The sequence below is a fragment of the Hemitrygon akajei genome, chromosome 11, assembly GCF_048418815.1.
Source record: "Hemitrygon akajei chromosome 11, sHemAka1.3, whole genome shotgun sequence".
Taxonomy (NCBI): Eukaryota; Metazoa; Chordata; class Chondrichthyes; order Myliobatiformes; family Dasyatidae; genus Hemitrygon; species Hemitrygon akajei.
In genome coordinates this window covers 68,259,157-68,280,618 of record NC_133134.1, presented here as the reverse complement: position 1 = coordinate 68,280,618, position 21,462 = coordinate 68,259,157, and the positions used below count along the sequence as shown (strand labels likewise).

Below are 21,462 nucleotides of genomic sequence, written 5' to 3'. Positions count from 1 at the left end.
GACATAAAACCATCGAGCCCCGGCATGCACGTGGGGCGCTTTATCAATGGGATGACGTAAAGGGCAGAAAGGAAGGGCGGGATCTGAGGTGATGACGACTGATCACCCCACACCACCATCTGCGCGCTGATTGGCTGCTTTTCTCTGGTTCTAGCAGCATGCGGACCCGCTCCTCCCCCGCGCAAGAACTGTCCGCTCAACCGAACATGGGAAAACCTGATGGCTGATTGGGGGAATCGGGCAACCCGCGCGCGCCGAGCCCTCCGCCGTTCTCACTTCCAAATGGTCCAATTGACCGTCAATCACACGTCCCGGGGGCGGGTCGGCAGTCCTATTGGCCACTTCTAGTTCTGGTAGTGAGTTCGGTTTTCCTCGCAATTTATTGACATGGTGCCGCGGCGTGTGGGGTTTGCTGTAAACAAGGAATCCCCGACACCCCTCCCTTCCCGACTCGGGTGCCCGGTACAGTCAGCATGAATAACGGGGGGCACCAACACCCATTCCCTGACGCGGGCATGATGTTTGAGGATTCGTCCCTGGACAACCTGGACCCCTCTCTGACCGAGAGCAGCGAGATCGATAACGGGCTGCTCAGTGACATTGATGGTGAGTGATGGACAGGGCTCGGCGCTTTCGACATGGGTTCGCATCAGGCGGCGTCCCCGGGAACGGCGGGGCAACAGGCCTGAGAATGACCATTGGGACGGGGGCTGAATCCACATCTGTGGATGGATACTTGTAGATTTACGATTGGGTAGCAGCAAATTGGGAAACAATTAAATTGTATTTCGTTTAATGTTTGAGAGTACCTGTGCAGTTTCTAATATAAGTGAATTAAATGTTACGTTGTTGATTAATTATCAACAAATGTTTAATTATCGCAAATGTATTTATTTCCTTACAAGATTTTATATTGCTTTTTGTGTAATTTTAAACAGACGAAGTTTGTGTTTGAATTGCATTTGCAACTAACTCCAAATGCTGTCCCTGTGGCTAGACTTTCATTATTATAAGTTAGTTTGTAAGTCTGTGTTTTAGAAACGACCTGTATTTTAAACAATAGCATAAAACACAGACTTCTTCAATTACAGAAACAATTTTATAGTAAATTATATTTGCTCGGGATTATGCTAAAATAACACATTTGTAGATTTGTTTAAAATATTGATCGTGCGCGAAGTTTTGACCAGCTGATGTTTTTAACGTGGAAGACAGATATGCTTTAACCCTCGTGCTGCAGCTTAGGCGAGATCATACTTGCTGAGTCGTGTGTTCGCTTGAACCGAGCCCCTTTCACCCTCTCAGGCAGTGACATCATGCCAAGGTTACTAGCGGTTATTGCCTTGTGCTGCAGGGGACTTCTCAAGTTCATCTGCTCGCAGTCACGTACAGCAGCCACGAAACCAAATCGGTATCTTTGATGCCTTTTTTTAAAATAAAACGCGAATTTTTGTAATTCCTCCTGATGCATTTTAAAACAAAATATCTGAATTGTCACTGAATGTTCACAATATTAAAATGTAGTCCTTTTGAGGATTCTTTGAAGGAGCAAACCTTTCGCTTTCTGAAAGTGGAAGTGTCTAAATGTTAGACCTATAGCTTTTAAACGCCGCAAGTGTATTACAGATGCGGTGGAATGAGCTTGCCCGATAGTAACCTTCGATTATTCACTTTTCTGAATTAATCAATGTTCCTGCCAATGTACACAGTTGAACAAATTCTTTCTGTCTTGTCTGCGAGCTAAGCCAAACATAGCAAACGACTGCAACTTGCAGTGATTGGTTCAACCGGATCACCTCATGGAAAAAAATGATTCCAATATCCGCCCCTAAATTTGAATACAGTCAGTGTATTTTTTCTTGGAAGGTGGCGGTGTAGACAAGAAGTAAAACAGCTCTGTATCCTTAACTGCTTTGCAAATATGTTTGCATGCTCTGATCTGAAACGCTAGGTAGATAATATCTTAAATATGTTCATGAATGAAGATGTGCCTCAGATCAATAAACTCATGAAGTTCTGATCACTGGTTGCAGTCATGGATTGCACGTTTGAAGGTGAAGCTATTACATTGTAGATTTATTGTAAAGATTGACATGATGATGCCATGTGATGTTATCTCTGGGAAAATTAATGTTAGAATATATGATTACCATACATTACTGATATATTGTGTAAATTTTTTTTTAAAGTTGTATTTTAATATGTACAATTAAATGCATCAGAAACATTAACTATTTCCAAAGTACAAGACTTTAAGAAATGTCTTTGTGAAAATGCACTGACTGGTATCAATAAAAAGTACTTGTACTTACCAAATACTCATAATCAGAAACAACCCAAAGAATAGTGATTAATGAGAGTGGCATGCTCTGACAATAGGTGAATAATTGGAACCTCCTTGAGTTTTAATTCTTAATTTTAAATGACATCTCTGGTGTTTATTTTGCAAATTTGAATGAACAGAAGGCAGCAGTTCTCATAGTACTTCATGGACATGGTAAAGTTCTAAATTGGTGCCGTCAAGCTTTCTAATTGAACAAAAGAGATGCAGAGCATATGCACTTCAAGTTTACAAAAACTATTTCATCAACCGCCTTTGTTGCCACACGCAAAGACAGCAACTTGCTTAACCTTAGTCATTTGTGTTTTACTATCTTTACAGATATGTTGCAGATGATTAACAACCAGGATGGAGAATTCCCTGGGCTGTTTGACAACCACTTTGGCACTAGCACCCCACTGCAAGATAGTAGTTCTTCAGTCCTGCCTAACCAAGGCTTATTGAACATGTCCCTTGATAGCCTCTTGGGCAATAGTGGGAAGGCTCAAACCCCTGTGAAGATGTACCAGAGTCCTCCGCTCCAGCAACAGCTTCAGCATTCGCAGCAGTCACAGCTCCTTCAGGCCCCTTCAACACAACAGGTCAAACAAGAAGCTGTTCAGTTGCAACAGAGCCAACAGCAGCCTCTCATGATGGCACAGAATTTTACAGGTTCTCCACAATCACAGCCACAGTTTGTACAGCAGCAACAGCAGCCTTTGCTGGGATATCAGAACTCCAATGGGTTTACAGGTAATTGATCATTATTAGAATAGAATTGAACAAAATAATAGGATTTTAATGATTTTCTGCATGAGGATGATTAAATACAAATTTTATTAATTGAAATGTAATCCCCTTGCATGTTTATAATTGTTTGTTTGTCCTAACCCAAATTTACATCATGATAATCTGAGTAAACTAGAGAGGGCATTTTTGATGCTTTAAAGTGTGGCTTACATCAGCATTTGTTATTCCTATCCTTCCATACAGTAGAGCCAATTAAAATACAAACACAGCTTTAGATTGATCATAAGACACAGGAGCAGAGTTAGGCCGTTTGGCTCATCGAATCTGCTCTGCCATTTGATCATAAATGGTTTATTATCCCTCTCAACCCTATTCGCCTGCCTTCTCCCCTTAACCTTTGGTAATTTTGTCTTTGGTTCCTCTTACTTCCTTCAAACAAAAGGTGCAGCAATGGGCACTCGCATGAGTCCCAGCTGTGCCTGCCTTTTTGTCAGCGACATGGAACAGTCTATGTTCCAAGCCTACACTGGTGACAGTCCTGCATTTTTCCAACACTGCATCGACAGCTGCATTGGTGCTGCTTCCTGCACCCATGCTGAACTCATCAACTTCATCCACTTTGCCTCCAACTTCCACCTCAAAACTACCTGATCTATTTCCGACACCTTCCTCCCCTTTCTCGAACACTCTGTCTCTATCTCTGGAGACAGCATATCTACTGATGTCTATTACAAACCCACGGACTCTCACAGCTACCTAGACTATACCTCCTCCCACCCTGTTACTTGTAAAAACACCTCAGCTTCACTGAGAACCTACCAGAAAAAGCGGGATCTCCTAGTGGCCACCCATTTTAATTCCACTTCCCATTCCCATTCCAATATGTCCATCCTGCCTGCGCTGAGGTTGGAGGAATAACACCTTATATTCCATCTGGGTAGCCTCCAACTTGAAGATTTCTCGAACTTCCGATAATGCCCACCCCCTTCACCATTCCCCATCCCTTTTTCTCTCTCTAACCGTATTCCTTTGCCCACCCATCGCCTCCCTCTGGTGCTCATCCCCCCCCCCCCCCTTCCATGGCCTTCTTTCCTCTTCTGTCAGTCTCTCCCACCTCCAGCCCTGTATCTCTTTCACCAATCAACTTCCTAGCTCTATACTTTGTTCCCTCCCCCTCAGGTTTCATCTATTACCTTGTGTTTCTCTCTCCCCTTCCCCCACCATCTTTTAAATCTATTCACCTCTTTTTCTCCAGTTCTGCTGAAGGGTCTTGGCCCAAAATGTCGACTATACTTTTTTACATAGATACTGCCTGGCCTGCTGAGTTCCTCCAGCATTTTGTGTGTGTTCCTTTGGTACCCTTACTAATCAATCTCTGCTGTAAATATACCCATTGATTCACCACAGGTGTCAAAGGGGAAGATGCTTTAGATATTGGAGGTAGTGTACGGTTTGCATAGTCAACTTGTATTTTACATCTGCCTTTTTCTATCTTCCCTCCTTCCTTCAGAAGGTTGTGTGTTTCCATGGGAGCCATTGTCTAGTCTGGACTCTAATTGATCATTCTTTATCTGAGGTTTTATTAGAACGTTCGAATACAGGGGAGTGTTCAAGCAGAGTCTGCTGTTTCTTGGTCTGACTTTTTCTTTTTGTAAGTTCTCAAACTTTGGAAAATGGGAGACCTTGCCAGAGAGCTATTAATACCGTTCTCTGATCCCATTTAATTCAATGCAGCCCAGAGCTGTACCTGAACTTTTTTGTCTGCAAAGGTGGTAACAAAAGTGTGCATTTTAAAGGATAAGATTAAAGCTATATAGATCATTAGTATAAAGCTGTGGTGACCCAATTACTAGCACACTCGAACCGGCTGACAATTAGCCAGCGTGCAGGCACAAAGGCTAGGTCCGGAACAAAGGGAGAAAGCCTGAGGGGGTTTTCAGTACGTGCCTCTCGAGGCATCCGGCGGGGGAGCGAGGTTTTAAAGCAAGACTGTGAAGTTGGAATAAACTTTATCCTTGACTGCAGTTTACCGACTCCGTGTCGTTATTTTAGCGCTGCGTGTAGCACACCGCTACAATTGGTGACCCCGACGGTCCAAACGTTTTTGGACCGGAGATGAACGACGCCGCATCTGTTCATGCGGTTTCCTTGAAACTGCAAAGCTTCTGGATGCTACAACCTCACCTATGGTTTCAGCAAGCAGAAGCCCAATTCCACGTTCGGCAGATAACCCCAGAGGACACTACGTGGTGAGCTCCCTCGACCAGGACACAGCGGCCCAGGTCGCGGAGTTCGTACAGTCTCCCCCGGCGGACGGCAAGTACACGGAATTCAAAGCCCTGCTCATAAGGACTTTCGGGCTCTCCCGCCGCGAGTGAGCTGCCCGTTTACTGCACCTGGATGGCTTGGAGAAAGGCCTCCATCAGCTTTAATGAATGAGATGTTGTCTCTGGCCGACGGACACACACCCTGCCTCATGTTTGAGCAGGCATTCCTGGAGCAGCTGCCCAAGGACATACGCCTGCTGCTGTCCGACGCGGATTTCAGCGACCCCCGGAAGGTGGCAGCCCGGGCGGACTTGCTGTGGAACGCCAAGAAGGGGAGTGGGGCGTCCATCTCACTGATCACCCGGCCACGCTCCCAGCAGCAAACCAGTCCAGGCCCGGCCGCAGAGCCCGCTAAACCCAGAGGCCAGGGTGTGGAGCCCAACGAACAATGGGGCGCAGAAGCCCGCCGTTGTCGCCCGCCCTGCCAGTTCCCGGGAAACGCCAGGGCCAGCCGTCGCTGAAGGCTACGGCGGCTGGCCATCGGGATAGCCTCCTGTATGTGTGGGACTGCAGGTCGGGACGCCGGTTTTTGGTCGACACTGGTGCCGAGATCAGCGTCTTACCTCCGACGAGTTACGACACCCGCAGCAGGGCGCTGGGTCCCCCCCTGCGGGCCGCGAACGGCAGCACAATAAGGACCTATGGCACCCGTCCGGTGCATCTACGGTTCGGCTCCAGCCAGTTCACGTGGGACTTCACACTGGCCGCCGTAGCCCAACCGCTTCTGGGTGCGGATTTCTTGCGGGCTCACAGCCTACTGGTCGACCTGCCCAGGAAGAGACTGGTTCATGCTGAGACCTTTCAGACGTTCTCCCTGGGTGCAGCCCAGTTGCCAGCCCCTCACCTTGGCTCCATCACGCTGTCCGACAACGACTCCACCAGGGTCCTGGCGGATTTCCCATCGGTTCTGGCACCGCAGTTCGCGGCAGCCATGCCCCGACACGGCGTACAGCACCACATCCTGACCCAGGGACCACCCCTCCACGCCCGTGCTCGGCGGCTTCCCACGGACAAGCTCCGACTGGCGAAGGAGGAGTTCAAGAGGATGGAGGAATTGGGGATCATCCGGCGGTCCGACAGCCCATGGGCCTCCCCCCTGCACATGGTGCCCAAAGCGACAGGGGGCTGGAGACCATGCGGCGACTACCGTAGGCTGAACGAGGCTACAACACCGGACCGCTACCCTGTGCCGCACATTCAGGACTTTGCAGCAAACCTGCATGGCGCACGGATCTTCTCCAAGGTAGACCTCATCCGCGGATACCATCAAATCCCGATGCATCCGGACAACGTCCCCAAAATGGCTCTCATCACCCCGTTCGGCCTTTTTGAGTTCCTCCGCATGCCGTTCGGCCTGAAGAATGCCGCACAGACGTTTCAGCGGTTGATGGATGCGGTGGGACGCGACCTGGACTTCACATTCATCTATTTGGACGACATCCTCATAGCCAACAGCAGTCGTCAGGAGCATCTGTCCCACCTCCGACAACTCTATGCCCGGCTGAGTGACTACGGTCTAACAATCAACCTGGCCAAATGCCAGTTCGGGCTCGACACCATTGACTTCCTGGGCCACAGGATTACCACAGACGGGGCAACCCCTCTGCCCGCTAAGGGAGATGCAGTCCGCCATTTCCCCCGACCCACCACGATCAAAGGCCTTCAGGAATTCGTAGGTATGGTCAATTTCTACCACCGCTTCCTCCCTTCAGCTGCCCGGATCATGCTCCCCCGTTCGCCTTGCTGTCCGGTCCGGGTAAGGACATTACCTGGGACGAGGAGTCCGCCGCCGCTTTCATTCAAACGAAGGATGCCTTGGCGAATGCCGCGATGCTAGTGCATCCCAGAATGGACGTCCCTACCGCCCTCACGGTGGACGCATCTAATACGGCAGTCGGTGGGGTACTGGAGCAGCTCATCGTGGGCCGCTGGCAACCTCTGGCGTTTTTCAGCAAACACCTGCGGCCACCCGAGCTCAAATACAGTGCTTTCGACTGGGAGCTGTTGGCGCTATACCTGGCAATCCGGCATTTCAGGTACTTCTTAGAAGGTAGGCCCTTCACCACGTTCACGGACCACAAACCGCTTACCTTTACATTCACAAAGGTGTCCGATCCCTGGTCGTCCCGCCAGCAGCGCCATCTGTCCTACATCTCTGAATACACGACGGACGTCCGGCATGTCTCAGGTAAGGACAATGTCGTGGCAGACGCGCTCTCTCGCCCTAACATTCACGCCCTTTCCCAAGGGGTAGACTTTGAGGCACTGGCAGAGGCACAGTTGGCAGATGAGGAGATCCCGAGTTACAGGACCGCAGTCTCTGGTTTGCAGCTCCAGGACCTCCCCGTAGGCCCAGGTGAGAGGACCCTACTCTGTGACGTCGCCACCGGCCAGCCCCGTCCCGTCGTCCCGGCACCTTGGCGGCGACACATTTTCGACTCCATTCATAACTTGGCGCACCCCTCCATCCGCACTACCGTCCGGATGGTCTCCAGCAGGTTTGTTTGGCACGGACTCCGCAAGCAGGTCCGTGACTGGTCCAGAACGTGCATGCACTGCCAGACAGCCAAGGTGCAGCGACACACCAAGGCCCCGCCGCAGCAGTTCCACCCCACCCGCTGGCGTTTCGACCACATTCATGTGGATATCGTGGGCCCCCTGCCAGTGTCGCGCGGACGCGGCACCTCCTGACTATCGTGGACTGGTTCACAAGATGGCCAGAGGCGGTCCCGCTCACCGACACCACCTCCGAATCTTGCGCCCGGGCACTGATCGCCACCTGGGTATCTCACTTTGGTGTACCGGCGCACATTACTTCCGACAGGGGCGCCCAGTTCACCTCCAGCCTGTGGTCAGCGATGGCCAGCCTGTTGGGGACTCAGCTGCACCACACCACTGCCTACCACCCACAGTCAAACGGACTGGTGGAGCGTTTCCACTGTCACCTGAAGTCGGCTCTCATGGCCCGCCTGCGAGGAGCTAACTGGGTGGACGAGCTTCCCTGGGTCCTATTCGGCATCCGCACGGCGCCCAAAGACGATCTGCACACTTCGTCGGCCGAGTTGGTGTACGGTGCACCCCTGGTCGTTCCTGGGGAGTTCATACCAGCCCCAAGGGGGCGAGAGGAAGAACCCGCAGCAGTCCTGGGCAGACTACGCAAGTGGCTCGGTGCCCTGGCCCCCATACCCACTTCGCAGCATGGGCAGCACCCAACCTGTGTACCCAAAGCCCTGCAGAACTGTAAGTTTGTGTTTGTACGACGGGGCGGGCATCGGCCACCGCTGCAACGGCCCTACGAGGGGCCATTTACGGTGCTCAGGAACAACGGGTCCACGTTCGTGCTGGATGTTGGGGGGAGAGAGGAGGTTTTCACGGTGGACCGACTCAAACCGGCCCATGTGGACTTGGCGCAACCGGTCGAGTTTCTGGCACCGCGGCGCAGAGGCCGACCTCCCAAACAGGGTCCGGCCCAGACTGTGGACATTGGGGGGTGTATCGCCGGTTCTGGGGGTGGGGTTATGTGGCAACCCAATTACTAGCACACTCGAACCGGCTGACAATTAGCCAGCGTGCAGGCACAAAGGCTAGGTCCGGAACAAAGGGAGAAGGCCTGAGGGGGTTTCAGTACGTGCCTCTCGAGGCATCCGGCGGGGGAGCGAGGCTTTAAAGCAAGACTGTGAAGTTGGAATAAACTTTTATCTTTGACTGCAGTTTACTAACTCCGTGTCGTTATTTTAGCGCTGCGTATAGCACACCGCTACAAAGTTAGAAAACTGCATCTAGTTTTAGGTAAAATTTCAAGGTCATAATAATAATAAGTACTCTATTGATCCTGAGTGGGAAATAATTTTGTTACAGTAGCAGCACTTAGCAACAATAATATAATGATAATATTAACTAATAATAAAGTACAGAATAATAATACATACAATAATAATTTACCAATGTGCAATAATAACATGAAATAATAAAACAGACTATTGTGCTATGATATGTGTTCTCCCATTGCTCAGAGATGAACTGTTGTATATTCTTATTGCATTTGGTAGGAAAGATTTTCCGGAATGATCCTTGTGACAGCGGAGCTGAATGAGTCTGTTTGAAAGGGTGCTCCGGTGCTTATTCAGTAAGTCATGGAGAGGATGTGCCAGATTGTCCATAATGGATAACAGTTTGTTAAGTGGCATTCTCTCCACTACTAACTCATAGAACATAGAATAGTACAGCGCATTACAGGCCCTTCGGCCCACAATATTGTGCCGACCCTTAAACCCTGCCTCCCATATAACCCCCCACCTTAAATTCCTCCATATACCTGTCTAGTAGTCTCTTAAACTTCACTAGTGTATCTGCCTCCACCACTGACTCAGGCAGTGCATTCCACGCACCAACCACTCTGAGCAAAAAACCTTCCTCTAATATCCCCCTTGAACTTCCCTCCCCTTACCTTAAAGCCATGTCCTCTTGTACTGAGCAGTGGTGCCCTGGGGAAGAGGCGCTGGCTGTCCACTCTGTCTATTCCTCTTAATATCTTGTACGCCTCTATCATGTCTCCTCTCATCCTCCTTCTCTCCAAAGAGTAAAGCCTTAGCTCCCTTAATCTTTGATCATAATCCATACTCTCTAAACCAGGTAGCATCCTGGTAAACCTCCTCTGTACCCTTTCCAATGCTTCCACATCCTTCCTATAATGAGGCGACCAGAACTGGACACAGTACTCCAAATGTGGCCTAACTAGAGTTTTATAGAGCTGCATCATTACATCACGTCGCTTAAACGCTATCCCTCAACTTATGAAAGCTTTCTTAACTACTTAACTTCTTTAGTTTAGCTTTCTTAACTACCCTTTCTACCTGTGAGGCAACTTTCAGGGATCTGTGGACATGTACCCCCCAGATCCCTCTGCTCCTCCACACTACCAAGTATCCTGCCATTTACTTTGTACTCTGCCTTGGAGTTTGTCCTTCCAAAGTGTACCACCTCACACTTCTCTGAGTTGAACTCCATCTGCCACTTCTGCATCCTATCAATGTCTCTCTGCAATCTTCGACAATCCACTACACTATATACAACACCACCAACCTTTGTGACGTCTGCAAACTTGCCAACACACCCTTTTACCCCCACATCCAGGTCGTTAATAAAAATCACAAAAAGTAGAGATCCCAGAACAGATCCTTGTGGGACACCACTAGTCACAACCCTCCAATCTGAATGTACTCCCTCCACCATGACCCTCTGCCTTCTGCAGGTAAGCCAATTCTGAAAACACCTGGCCAAACTTCCCTGGATCCCATGCCTTCTGACTTTCTGAATAAGCCTACCGTGTGGAACCTGGTCAAATGCCTTACTAAAATCCATGTAGATCACATCCACTGCACTACCCTCATCTATATGCCTCGTCACCTCCTCAAAGAACTCTATCAGGCTTGTTAGGCACGATCTGCCCTTCACAAAGCCATGCTGACTGTCCCTGATCAGACCATAATTCTCTAAATGCCCATAGATCCTATCTCTAAGAATCTTTTCCAACAGCTTTCCCACCACAGACGTAAGGCTCACTGGTCTATAATTACCTGGACTATCCCTACTACCTTTTTTGAACAAGGGGACAACATTCGCCTCCCTGCAATCCTCCGGTACCATTCCTGTGGACAACGAGGACATAAAGATCCTAGCCAGAGGTTCAGCAATCTCTTCCCTTGCCTCGTGGAGCAGCCTGGGGAATATTCCGTCAGGCCCTGGAGACTTATGCTTCCTAATGTATTTTAACAACTCCAACACCTCCTCTCCCTTAATATCAACATGCTCCAGAACTTCAACCTCACTCATATTGTTCTTACCGTCATCAAGTTCCCTCTCATTGGTGAATACCGAAGAGAAGTATTCATTGAGGACCTCACTCACTTCCACAGCCTCCAGGCACATCTTCCCACTTTTATCTCTAATCGGTCCTACCTTCATTCCTGTAATCCTTTTGTTCTTCACATAATTGAAGAATGCCTTGGGGTTTTCCTTTACCCTACTCGCCAAGGCCTTCTCGTGCCCCCTTATTGTTCTTCTCAGCCCCTTCTTAAGCTCTTTCTTGCTACCCTATATTCCTCAATAGACCCATCTGATCCTTGCTTCCTAAACCTCATGTATGCTGCCTTCTTCCACCTGACTAGATTTTCCACTTCACTTGTCACCCATGGTTCCTTCACCCTACCATTCTTTATCTTCCTCACCAGGACAAATTTATCCCTAACATCCTGCAAGAGATCCTTAAACATCGATCACATGTCCATAGTACATTTCCCTGCAAAAACATCATCCCAATTCACACCCGCAAGTTCTAGCCTTATAGCCTCATAATTTTCCCTTCCCCAATTAAAAATTTTCCTCAAAAGTACGGATCCAGCCTTTTTGATGAGTTTACAGTATTTTGCATCACCAGCACAGATGTAGCATAAAGCTGCAAAAGAAAGACTGAACTCGCTACAACAGACTGGTAAAAGATCTCCAACATCCCCGCTACACACATTGAAGGATCTCAGCTTCCTTAGAAAATAGAATCTGCTCCTCTCCTTCTTGTGAACAGCCTTAGTGTTGGTCTTCATGCAAAAACACAGATGGTATTACTAGTTTCTTACCAGGACTGCAGAGATATAGTTGTGACAAGACCAGTAAAATCATTGTATGTCAAACAAAGGTGGTTGAGAGCATATATGAGGATGTCAGGAAACTTTGTAACTCGTTTTGATTTTGTTACATTCTTTGTTTTAGTTGAAACGTATGAAGAATCAAGAAAATAGAGGGAAGTTTTCACTAATAGCCTTCTTTAGAACAAAACAGGATTAGAATCCATAGAGTTAGATGTTGTTATGTAATAAGATCTTCATAAAGATATGGAATGGACAGGGGTTTAGAACCAAGTGAGAGCTGCACAAAAGGTTGGGTTAACTGGCCTCATGTAAAGTATCATTTTAAACTCCAGGATTAAGGTATCTTCATAGATTGAGGTAATTTATTCAACTCAGTAGGTTGAAAAAATTGATGGGTGTTGGATCTAGGAATATAATTTTTTGCAGTACTAATATTCTGCTATTTCATCTGTAGTGCCAAAGTAATAAACTCAGATTTGCATTCTGCACCAAAGATCTTTGGCCATCCATCAAAGGCTGTTTGATTTAGCTGGGACTCGCTTGGATTACACATTGCTACCTTTTTAACAGGAGTGCAGTCCTGCTGTATTCTTCACATTGTGTGGCATTCCTTACCCAGGACAGTCAAGACCTACTACCCTACTTTGCTATACTTGAGATGGATGAAATCAAGAACCCATCAATCTCTGCTGAATGTGATGCATTCCTGTTTAGCCAAGTTCCATTTCATAGTGAGCTAAACCAGCTTCCAAATGAGTTTGACTGACAGTACTTGATTTTGTTGCTTAGGCTGTTCTACCTGAATTTTCTTGAAAGCATTTCAGGTTTAGAAGAATGTTTGCAAGACCAGTTCCTGATGGGTTGATTTATGCACAGCAGAGATCTTAATGTATCCTGCTCTGTGACTTGCTGACAAAGTGGCACTGAATTTCAAGTTTACATCAGTTCCTATGACACACGCAAGCCCAGTACAAAAACCATCAGTAAAAGCTACTTTCAGAATGCAAAGGAAATAGTTAAAAATAGAATTTAAAAATTAAGGCTAAATATTAATTACTAATTTTCAGTGTGAGGTACATCCCAGTGAGTTTAAGATCACTGTTTTAATAAACTCAGCATGCATTAATTAGTGAGTCATCTCATATTAGTTGCAGTGTTACAAAACAAAATTCATGAACAGAGATTATTTCTTTGTGAGTCCTCCCACATTGGGACTAATTCCATTATAACTTTTTCATATTAGTACTACTGGCTGTAATAATATTTTGAATTTTTGTTTACTTGAGCAGGATAATTTTGGAAACGTGCATAACACGGTTGTATGAAATTTAAAAAGCAAGAAAGGAATAAGAATCATTTTACATTACAGGCAGTCCCCGGGTTACGTACAAGTTCTGTTCCTGAGTCCATATTTAAGTCGGATTTGTACGTAAATCAGAACAAGTACATACGGTATTATTTAGCGTCAGTTAGTCAAACATTTGTCTTAGTATATAGTATATATTTTACCTTTCTATGCATATAAAAACACTTAAGAAACGTATGTGTTCCAATAATTAAACCACTGCGTTGCTTAGTAATAATTGAAGCTTTCATCGGGGCAGGGCTTTTCACATGCTCCATTATTCTCACTTTATCCGTTATCCTTTAAAATTGTTCCGATCGTTGACCAACTGTAGCCTAACGCTTTTCTAATGACAGATGGCGTTTCACCTCTTTCCAAACGCTTTATTACTTCCACTTTATTTTCAATCGCGATCGCTTCCCGTTAATGGAACAGAAACACTGCGGGTGTCGGGTCCCGAGCTGTGCCGGCTCCCGAGGTCCGCTGGGTCCTAACGACCACAGCACTGAGACAGGCTGAATGGGACAAGTAGGGGCTGTGCTGGGTTTGGGTATATGATCATCCACAATATTCCGCGCGGGAATTTAAACTGGAGGTGGCAGTGTTTTTTTTTTACGAGGTCGAGTTGCGAGCTTGACGTCAACCCGGCACGGATGGTACGGGAGTCACTGGATCGACATCAACTTGTTGATGTCTGATCCAGTGACAGACACGGGAGCAGTCTGTCACTGGATCGAACTCGGAAACCTCCATTCTCCAGCCCGGTGCTGATGTCACTGCGCCACCAGCCGACCAGAACGGGGGTGGGGGGTAGCGGGGTCAGGGTGAATCTTACTAAGAAAATTTTAAGTCAAATACAAAGTTAAGCACTCAACACAGTGTCAAGGGCAACGACTTAAAATGGCGGACGGCGTCAGGATCCGACTTAAAATGGTGGACGGTGTTCTCCTTCCTCGGTTCGTAAGTACGAGTTGTCTGTAAGTCGGACATTCGTAACTCGGGGACTACCTGTACCTTTACCCTGGCAAGCATTCCAAAGTGTTTCACTTAAGTAATATCAAACAAAAATTGGTGCTGAGTTTCAAATTAGGACTAATAGTTGAAATCTTTGTTTGAAAATAGGGGACAGCTTATAGAAGGAAAAGTCCTAGTCTTCAGAAGGATAGAGTGGATTTGAAGATCTGGTTGTGAAGGTTATTGTTGTGTTTCAATTGCACCTTGTTCTTCAAAATGAAATGGAGATCCTGTCAGTGTATTTTTTCCCCCACAAACTTTTTAAAAATTACTGTTTTTGCACTGCTTATCTTAATTTAACTATTTAATATACATACATATACTTACAGTAATTTTTCCCCCCTATATTTATCATGTATTGCATTGTACTGCTGCCACAAAGTTAACAGATTTTATGACATGTGCCAGTGATATTAAACCTGATTCTGATTCACAGATAGATGGGGTGTGAAAGCAGTCTGTGGAGCGTATTTAAATTACTTCGTTTCACTGGGGCTTGGTACAAAACTAATATGGGTCGATTTCCTCCAATTTACAATAAGGTGCTTAACCTGGGGTAGTTATGCACTTTAAAATGTGCTAAATTGTTCTATTTTAGTTGGTGCTTAGCCAGAAGCAGTGTTTGCTGTTGGGCATTGATTCGAAGAAATTGTGTTGCGCCACGAATCTTTGAACAATACTGAGTTACAGTGGCATGCAAAAGTTTGGGCACCCTGCATGGTCAGTACTTAGTAACACCTCCTTTGGCAAGTATCAGAGCTTATAAACTCTTTCTGTAGCCAGCTAAGAGTCTTTCAATTCTTGTTTGGGGGATTTTCGCCCATTCTTCCTTGCAAAAGGCTTCTAGTTCTGTGAGATTCTTGGGCCGCCTTGCATGCACTGCTCTTTTGAGGTCAATCCACAGATTTTCGATGATGGGGGACTGTGTGGGCCATGGCAAAACCTTCAGTGTGTGCCTCTTGAGGTAGTCCATTGTGGATTTTGAGGTGTGTTTAGGATCATTATCCTGTTGTAGAAGCCATCCTCTTTTCATCTTCAGCTGTTTTACAGACAGTGTGATGTTTGCTTCTAGAATTTGCTGGTATTTAATTGAATTCATTCTTCCCTCTACCAGTGAAATCTTCCCTGTTTGGGCAACACAAGCCCAAAGCATGATCAATCCATCCCTGTGCTTAACAGTTGGAGAGGTGTTGTAGTGTTCTTGCTCAGGTGTAAGGGAACGCTGAACTAAACACCGAGGTAAACCGTAGTCAATGAAAACAGGATCGCAGTAAGATTAACCGTTTACTGTTCACTCTTCCACATTAACGTATGGTGAAAACTGTTGACAAAACAATACAAGATTTGTACAGTATTTGTTTCCTTCTTGATATCACATTTACATCGTAAATACTTGCAAAAGTAAACTACAACAACTACATTACATTAAAATGCAGCATACAGTCAGAATCTACTTACGCCATTGACTGCTTTAAATACACTTCAACACAAACTATCCGCAACTCTTTAACTAACGAAAACATAAACCTTATCGACCGTCGTTACTTTTAACAGAATCAGCGTTAACATTTTAATTCAACATATCGATTATCTCATGAACTTACGGCGTTGCTTCACTATGTTTCTAATGCGTAGAAGACAACTTTTCTTGCGCTGATCTCGCACATGTGAGCCCCCTCCTTCCCGTTTCTCCAAACCGGTATTTTCCCACAAGACGCGGCGAAACCGGATGTGACGTCATCGCATGCCGCGATATATCACAGACAACAAATTTACTTTAAACAATCCTAACTTTAACTAAAAAATGCTAACAAACGAATTACTAAGCGAAAATATTATAAACTAAACAAATGCCATAAAGGCAACACAGGTGTTCTTTTCATGAAATTCTGCACCCTTTTTTCTCCAAACATACCTTTGTTCATTGCAGCCAGAAAGTTCTATTTTAACTTCATCAGTCCACAGGACTTGTTTCCAAAATGCATCAGGCTTGTTTAGATGTTCCTTTGCAAGCTTCTGATGCTGAATTTTGTGGTGAGGACGCAGGAAAGGTTTTCTTCTGATGACTCTTCCATGAAGGTCATATTTCTGCAGGTGTCGCTGCACAGTAGAACAGTGCACCACCACTCCAGAATCTGCTAAATCTTCCTGAAGGTCTTTTGCAGTTAAACGGGTTTTTTTAAAAATTTGTTTTTTATTGAAGTTCATCGTCAAACAAACATTTCCATAAGATGTATTTCAGATACTATACGTATATATCATATAGTCATATTTGCCACAAATCTCCACTTAATATTTATCTGAGGTATACACTTATAAAAAAGAGAGGAAAGAAAAAGGAGAAAACTATGTACAAGTAGGGAGTGATTTTTTTTTACAACATATTCATTGATTTGTGAGAATCAGGCCTAGGAGGTGTTATGTAATTAAACCATTTTTCCCAGTATGAATCAAATTGTTCCAACTTATGATTAACAAATGCTGTTATCTTCTCCATTTTGTAAATGTCAATTGTAATTTCAATCCATGCGTTTAAAGTTGGGCTCTCCTGTGATAGCCATTTCCTGGTAAGAGTCTTTTTACCAGCTTTTAATGAATAAATATTCATTGTTTATCTCTTTTCAACCATTCTTGAGGTATATATCCAAAATATATGATCTTACTCTCTAAGGATATTTCACATTTAAAGATGTCTTGTAGGGCATTATGCATTCCACTCCAATAGTCTTTGATATGCACAATTTCTCCAGCAAACAGGGAGATTACTATCACATGGGATTTCTGAGAGGGTGTAATAAAACATCAAGTTTTTCCATTCAAACTCCCTCCATTTCTGTGAACTGGTACACTTCCATTGATACCTCCATATTATTGTCCATTCTTCCTCAGATATAATTATCCCTCCTTCCTTCTCCCATTTTGTTTTAATGTATGAAGTCGAATGTGTTTTAAGATTTGACAAACCCTTATACATGCTTAAAATGATTCTACTACCATTATCTAAATTATGCTTTTCTAAATAGCTCTATCAAACATGTTCTTGCCTTGGTTACATTTTTAACCCTCCTATTAACACAAACAGGGGTATTGATTTGCCTTTGAGCAGTTCTCTCAGAAATTTTTCTTGGTCTTCCAGACCTTAACTTGACCTCCACCATTCCTATTAACTGCAATTTCTTAATTACATCACAAACTGAGGAAACAGCTACCTGAAACCACTTTGCTGTCTTATAGCCTTCTCCTGCTTTGTGGGCACCATTTATTTTAATTTTCAGAGTGCTAGGCAGCTGCTTAGAGGAGCCCATGGCGGCTGATTGTTGGGACAAGGTTTGAGGAGTCAGGGTATTTATAAAGCTTTGAAATTTGCATCACCTGGCCTTTCCTAACGATGGCTGTGAACAAGCTATAGCCCTAACAAGCTAATTAAGGTCTGAGACCTTGGTAAAAGTTATCTGAGAGCTCAGATCTCTTGGGGTGCCCAAACTTTTGCATGGTGCTCCTTTCCTTTATTTCACTCTAAAATTGTATAAAACAAAAATAATACACTAATCTTGTTTAAAATGTTGAAAAGAATATTTCATCTTTAACTTTATGACTTTTGGAGATCAGTTCATCTTCTACTCATCTAACTATTCACAGTAACAGAAATTTTGACTGGGATGCCTGAACTTTTGCATGCCACTGTATCTATCAAAGCTACCTTGAATACATACGCAATCTTTGCCTAATATTTTGTATGGAGACATAACCTTCAGTATTATAGCATTCTCTCATTATTCCACTAACAGAATATTTGGATTTGCACACACATTTTCCAATTCACCAATAAGAGTGTTACTATTGACCCAAAACTGAGACTCCCCTCCAGTATTTTATATTGAAATGTAATTTTCCTCTGATTTAAATTTGTACAGCTCTGCAGCAGGGGATGCCTACCCAACAGCTCCAGGGTCTTACAGTTCCTCAGCAGCTGCAGCCCATGACCATTCAGGCCCAGGTACAGAATATTCCTGCTCAGCATCTTTTAACGACTGCCACAGCCAGTTCTACACCAACTGTTTCAACACAGCTCCAACAAGTTCCAGTAAGTAAATTTATTTGCTGAAAAAGACAGTCTTGAGAGAGATAAATGGAAAAGAATTAGAATTAGCCCAGCAGCGTCTCTACTTTTTGCGAAGGCTGAGGAAAGTCCATCTCCCACCCCCCATCCTCATCACATTCTACAGGGGTTGTATTGAGAGCATCCTGAGCAACTGCATCACTGCCTGGTTCGGAAATTGCACCATCTCGGATCACAAGACCCTGCAGCGGATAGTGAGGTCAGCTGAGAAGATCATCGGGGTCTCTCTTCCTGCCATCACGGACATTTACACTACACGCTGCATCCACAAAGGAAACAGCATTATGAAGGACCCCATGCACCCCTCATACAATCTCTTCTTCCTCCTGCCGTCTGGGAAAAGGCTCTGAAGCATTCGGGCTCTCATGACCAGACTATATAACAGTTTCTTCCCCCAAGCTATCAGACTCCTCAATACCCGAAGCCTGGACTGACACCTTGCCCTACTGTCCTGTTTATTATTTATTGTAATGCCTGCACTGTTTTTGTGCACTTTATGCAGTCCAGTGTAGGTCTGTAGTCTAGAATAGCTTTCTCTGTTCTTTTTTATTACGTAGTTCAGTCTAGTTTTTTGTACTGTGTCATGTAAACCATGGTCCTGAAAAACATTGTCTCATTTTTACTATGCACTGTACCAGCAATTATGGTCGAATGACAATAAAAGTTGACTTGACTTGACGATGTTTCAGAAAGCCTAATAATTTCAGGCTTGCCTGAATACCCAAGAATTACAGAAATTATCATTGGTCAATTTCTGAGTATTGTAAATAATGAAAAAAGCAGGATGTTCTTCAGAATCACACTTGCCAATTTTGCTTCTTACCTAGTCAACCTGTGGGAGCATGTATCAATCCTGTCCCTAAAGTAACCTCTGCCTTTGGCATGCCTCCTGCACTTTGAACCACAATTTGATTGATAATGTGAGTACAAAGATCTCCCTCTTTTGGCACTTCTCTTGTAAGAAAGGAAGACCTACTGCCTTAGCTGTGGCACAGTTCTGAACCATACAGGGAATTGGCAAGGTTGGTTAAGGACACACTCGCATAGAGCCTGATTTTCTGATTGGCTGATAGTTGATCTTTTGAAAATTTGTTGGAAGTTCATGAGAATAATATTGTATGAAAGTTGGATTGTTATTGTGCTGCGGCTATAAAACTAGCAAGTGAATGAAATATACTGTGAATGAATGTTATTGAATCTAGGAGTAAAGTTTATTGTTTGGGTGCAGTTCACATTTTCATCACCAATTATTGCATTGCAGCAACTTTAGAAAGAGTAACTTTTCACAATGCTATTTAGATAAGAAGGGACTTCGTGCAACTGATCAGTGAATTATTTGTTGAACACTTTGTCTACTGTCAATCCAAATTAAAGACCTGCTTAATATTGGCCTTTTGTTTGCCATTGGAAATGTGATCAAATTGAACAGTAAGATGTGAAGTAATATTCCCTTGTCAGGTCTGTAATAATATGTAGCAAAATAAATAAAATGTTAGAATTGCCTGGGGTACCCTGGTTGAGAGAAAGATGGACAATGGTCAACGTTACCCATAGACTCTCTATTGAGTATCTTGTTTAAAGGATGGGATTGATTCATTCTGCCGTAGGTTATCTAGATTAGAAGTAAAATTTGCAAGTGTGTTTCTGAAGAACATGGTACTTCTGTTTTCATTATTTACTCTTAAACTATGTTTGACAGATGTGTATTGATGAAAGTCCAGATAGAATGTTGCAATGGAAGGGAGTATTGACTGGATCAAATCAAAATATGAAAATGTATCTTTATTTCTCTAGGTACTTTTTCAGCCTCAGTTCATTAAAGCTGACTCATTGCTTCTGACGGCTTTGAAGCCAGATGGATGTACTGTTGTGACATCAGTAAAGTCGTCTGCCGTATCAACTTTGTCAACAGCCCCTACTCCCATTCAAACTACATCCCTGCAAATGCCAGTAGGTATAACTATTGATAATCATTGTGATTGAGAGAGAATTGATAATGGTTTTGATTTAGTATATCTTGCCAATATAAAGGATAATGAAATTACTCTTCTGAATTCTATTGCTTCAAGAGATTTCTTAACCTAGGAGAAATTACACATTTTTTTCTCTGATACCTAATTGGGAAAAGGAGTATTTATTCTCCCTCACCAATTGTTGTTGAACATTGTCTTGTTGGAGCTTTTTATGGTGAAGTTAGAGTTCCGTACTTAAATGTCTATTTGATGTCAGTATAGACTAGCGAGACCTAGTAAAACTAGATTTAATTTCTCAAGTATATTTGTGTATCAGATGGATTCTTACAACAATCCAGTTGTTTCATGGCCACTATTGCTAATTACTTTTCAGATTTCAGCTGTTTTAGGATTTGGTGCTGTGAATCAGGATAATAGTTCTGATTACTAGACCCAGAACACAACTCCTATTTCACTATACCACAAAATTAAAGTGCATTTTGAATTATTGGCATTTTAAGCCAATTAGATTCAGGTATCACACAAATTTAAATATAATGTTGATGGTTTTAAATGTGTTTCGATAGTATTTATCCCATTTTGTGTCAAATGCCAACAAGTTATAACTGATTATTATGTAAAAAAATACACCAATTTGGAAAACAGGCCAGTCGTTTCCTGCCACTTTTGAGGTACTTTGGCCTGACCTCAAGTAGCATTGAAGCTACTGTGAGAGAGGAAATCAAACAGACAAGTTACGTTAGTCATCAGTTGTCACTACGAGTCTGGTAGAGGTTATTAATCAACAATTGTCACAAAAGAGTCATTAAAATCTTCTTTAAATTGAGGGAGGGAGAAGACTTGGAGGAGGTAGGTACTTCATCATCATCATCATCATTTAATCCTTTTCGCTCCTTATGGAGCATAGGGCCTCAGCAAAAGTCCTCCACTTCCTGCGATCTCTAGCAGATGTTTTTGCAGTCCCCTAGT

The 21,462-nt window shown here is 44.3% G+C and overlaps 1 protein-coding gene across 3 annotated transcripts in view; it reads left to right on the top strand.

The window, feature by feature from the left end:
- The first annotated feature begins 329 nt into the window (after nt 1-329).
- Nucleotides 330-21,462, top strand: part of srebf1 (sterol regulatory element binding transcription factor 1) — an 81,098-nt gene continuing 59,965 nt past the window's right edge. Inside the window, exons 1-4 of one of the 3 annotated variants that reach the window (XM_073061015.1) lie at nt 330-606; nt 2,663-3,073; nt 18,315-18,484; nt 20,315-20,470. In XM_073061015.1, the coding sequence (XP_072917116.1) occupies nt 474-606; nt 2,663-3,073; nt 18,315-18,484; nt 20,315-20,470 (870 nt within the window). In that variant the 5' untranslated portion in view covers nt 330-473. Of the gene's footprint in view, nt 607-1,598; nt 2,055-2,662; nt 3,074-18,314; nt 18,485-20,314; nt 20,471-21,462 lie in introns of those variants that run through there. The other 2 variants (XM_073061013.1, XM_073061016.1) reach the window with 2 other exon arrangements.